This window comes from Charadrius vociferus, unplaced genomic scaffold, assembly GCF_000708025.1.
Source record: "Charadrius vociferus isolate BGI_N301 unplaced genomic scaffold, ASM70802v2 scaffold251, whole genome shotgun sequence".
Lineage (NCBI taxonomy): Eukaryota > Metazoa > Chordata > Aves > Charadriiformes > Charadriidae > Charadrius > Charadrius vociferus.
The window spans coordinates 26,673-29,738 of NW_009646963.1; the positions used below are offsets into that span (position 1 = coordinate 26,673).

The following is a 3,066-nucleotide window of genomic DNA, read 5'->3' on the forward strand; positions in this document are numbered from 1 at the left end:
GGGGGGGGAGGGCAGGGCAGACACGTGTGCCGCCGGCGGATCGATCGGTGGGGGTGATGGTGTGCCCAGGCTGGAGGTTTGGGGAGTTCGGGCCTCTGCTCCGGTGATGGCGTTGCTGCTCCGGTGTGTGCTCCTCGGCCTGCTGCCTGTATTTTCAGTTGTGTTAACTTGCCCTGGCGTTTTCCCTTTTCCGTGCTCATGGGATACCCCCAGGGGGGGAAGAGAGCTCTCTGCGTGTGGAAAGTTCCTTGTGTAAACTAGGGAAAAAATGACTAGTTTCTTACAGGTGCTGGTCACCTCCAACAGTTTTGAATAAATCTATGAAGTTACTGATGGAAGTGGTGGTCACTGTGAGCGGTCTGCCCTTTCGTGTAGTTGCATTGAGGGTTTGGTGGGGTTTGCCTCTGCTAAAGACAAGCTTGACTCTGTTGCAGCATGGAATAACTTAACTCTGTGTTTTAATTTAGGTCTCCTTGATGATGTCTGTTTCCCTTTTCTCTTTTTACTAATGTTCAGGGAGTTACGGATGTCCTGTGTGAAGCTTGTGACCAGTTAGGATGGAAGGTGCCAACAAAGATCCAAGTTGAAGCTATTCCAATGGCTCTCCAAGGTGAGCAGTGTGGTTCTCTGATCCCGAATCTTGGGATGCCCAAGAATGAATTTAGCAGAGTGAGAAGTGGCATGGATAAGAGGGTTCTCACTTCTTTATCACTGAAGATCTCAGTCTAGAAATAGTCTAGAAAAAGTCTCTGGGTTCATTGTTGTGTCCTTCACAAGTGGAACTTGGAATACTAATTTCTTCTATAACATTGCCTGCAATTGCAAACTTTCAGATGGGTACAAATGTGGGGTTTTGAGTGTTCACTACTGTTGGATAGTTAAATAGACACTCCATGTTAAATAGAATTGTTGTCAGTCATTTGAGCTGCTTCTTTCTGAAATACTCAAGAATACACAGGAAACTTCTGATAGATTTAAGACTGTGCCTCTTCTGGTAGAGACTTACAGAGCGTGTCTGAAATTGGAGATGCCTTGACTGATAACAAAGCTTGTGTAATCTACTTTGCTGTGAGCAGATAATTCTCAGAAATTAGATTTTTGGAGTGGCTAATAACCAAACCACAGTGACTGTCTGTAAACATCCTGGATAAATTACTGAATTCAGTGAATATTTCTGCCTCTAAAATATTTGGTTGTTGTTAAAAAAACAAACAAACAAACCAAAACACCTTGAAACAGGAGCAGAACAATATAGTGACAGAATGGGAATAAACTTTCAGTGTCTCCTCTGCCCTAGTACTTGACTATTGTCAGACACTCTTACTCCACATACAAGATTCTATTGGGAAAAAAAAAAAAAACCAAACAGAAACCAAAACAAAAGTAAGATTGCATTCCTGAGAAGTTGTCTGCAGCTTAAGGCCTGTTGGCAGCACGTTCTCAGCTGTAGGAATTTAGGAGGTCAGAATGGATTCTACTGATGGAATAGTTGCTTGCACTGTTTTTGGGCAAAGGACTTGCGGTCCTAACCCTTTGTGCTGCAAACTGATTTAGATTACTTTCTTAATAAATGGCACAAAATTGATTGTGGCTTGTGAAATGTGAGTTTGTTGGTGCTGTTGTCTTGTAGTTGGCATGACCTAAGGCTCAACCACTGGAGCCTTACTTCCTTGTAAGCCAGTAAACAGACAACAGTTAGTCTAGAGTAGTTATCCAGGTAGAAACAATAGGCTGTAAATTGACAGACAGATTTGAGAAATAATAAAGTAAAGCTTTTTTTGAACCTGAAGTTTGTATGAAAACCTGTATATTGGCAGAAGTTTAACTAGAGAATGGAAATGGTCAAGACTGTAATTATTGTACAAATGAAGTCACACTCTAAACATGCTGCAGAGATGTTCTGAAATTCTTTGTTTTGATCCTTTGTTCTCCTTCCTTGGTGTGTCTCCTTTTTTTCCTACCCTTAGCGAATTCTTATGCTTTATTGCACAGTGCTTTAAAGACTTCTTTCGCTGGTCTAGATTTGTAACCGTTTTTGCCCTTCTTGTAGGCAGAGATATCATCGGGCTGGCAGAAACTGGCTCTGGAAAAACAGGAGCCTTTGCTTTGCCAATTCTTCAAGCACTGCTGGAAACACCTCAGCGATTATTTGCTCTTGTCCTCACACCAACAAGGGAGCTGGCCTTCCAAATCTCAGAGCAGTTTGAAGCTCTTGGATCCTCCATCGGTGTCCACAGTAGTAAGTAGCTTTGTGGTATTGGAGCAGTCTTCCTGAAGACTGAAGTTTGTCAGCTCTAGATTGCAAAGGAAAAAGTAGAGAGTATTTGTATGGAGGGTTGAACAAAAGATGAGAAAAGCTTGTGATACTGGAAGACAGAGATCTGGTATCGAGTATCCTCAAGCCAAGACAGAAAGAAAGACTGTATGGTCTTTCCTCATGGAGTAGTCTGCAGCTCTTCTGCATTGTATGTCCAAACAGTTAAATGGAAGTAGAAGAGAAACTTCTCAATAGTGACTTTGTGTCCAGTGAAATTGAATAGAGCTTCACTCTATATAGTGTGATGTAGTTTAATCTTTCCATCAGACTGTCTGTATTGGTTCTTTAGATATTCTCTACAAACATAAAAGCTTTGTGGGCATTTTTAGAATTCCTAGATTTTTGCAACTGAGTTAAGCTGCAAAGAATAGATTCTGTTTGTTTTCACAGCTGAAGAGCTACAAAATACCTGGGCCCAGTAAGGACTTAATTGTTTTGCTTATAAGGCCTGGGAAGGTCAGGTGTGCTAAAGTAAAGTGAGTTTTTATAAGGATAAGTAGCCTTTCATTTGTACAGAGTTGTGGGTGGCAGGGAGTAGGAGGAAACATTAGGGTGCCAGGGGCTGGCTGGTGCTACACTGAGAGATTCATTATATTCTGTTTGTCATGCAGCGGTTATTGTGGGTGGAATTGACACGATGTCTCAATCTCTGGCCTTAGCCAAGAAACCACATGTTATAATTGGTAAGTGAATGTGTTGGGGGTTCGGGGTATGAATATTACCAAACTGCAGTTGTCCAAGGAAAGAGT

The 3,066-nt window shown here is 41.9% G+C and overlaps 1 protein-coding gene across 1 annotated transcript in view; it reads left to right on the plus strand.

The window, feature by feature from the left end:
• DDX47 (DEAD (Asp-Glu-Ala-Asp) box polypeptide 47) overlaps nt 1-3,066 on the plus strand; it is a 12,363-nt gene that overhangs the window by 4,066 nt on the left and 5,231 nt on the right. The window contains exons 2-4 of the mRNA XM_009895259.1: nt 517-610; nt 2,051-2,239; nt 2,929-3,000. Of these exons, the coding sequence (XP_009893561.1) occupies nt 517-610; nt 2,051-2,239; nt 2,929-3,000 (355 nt within the window). The remainder of the gene's footprint in view (nt 1-516; nt 611-2,050; nt 2,240-2,928; nt 3,001-3,066) is intronic.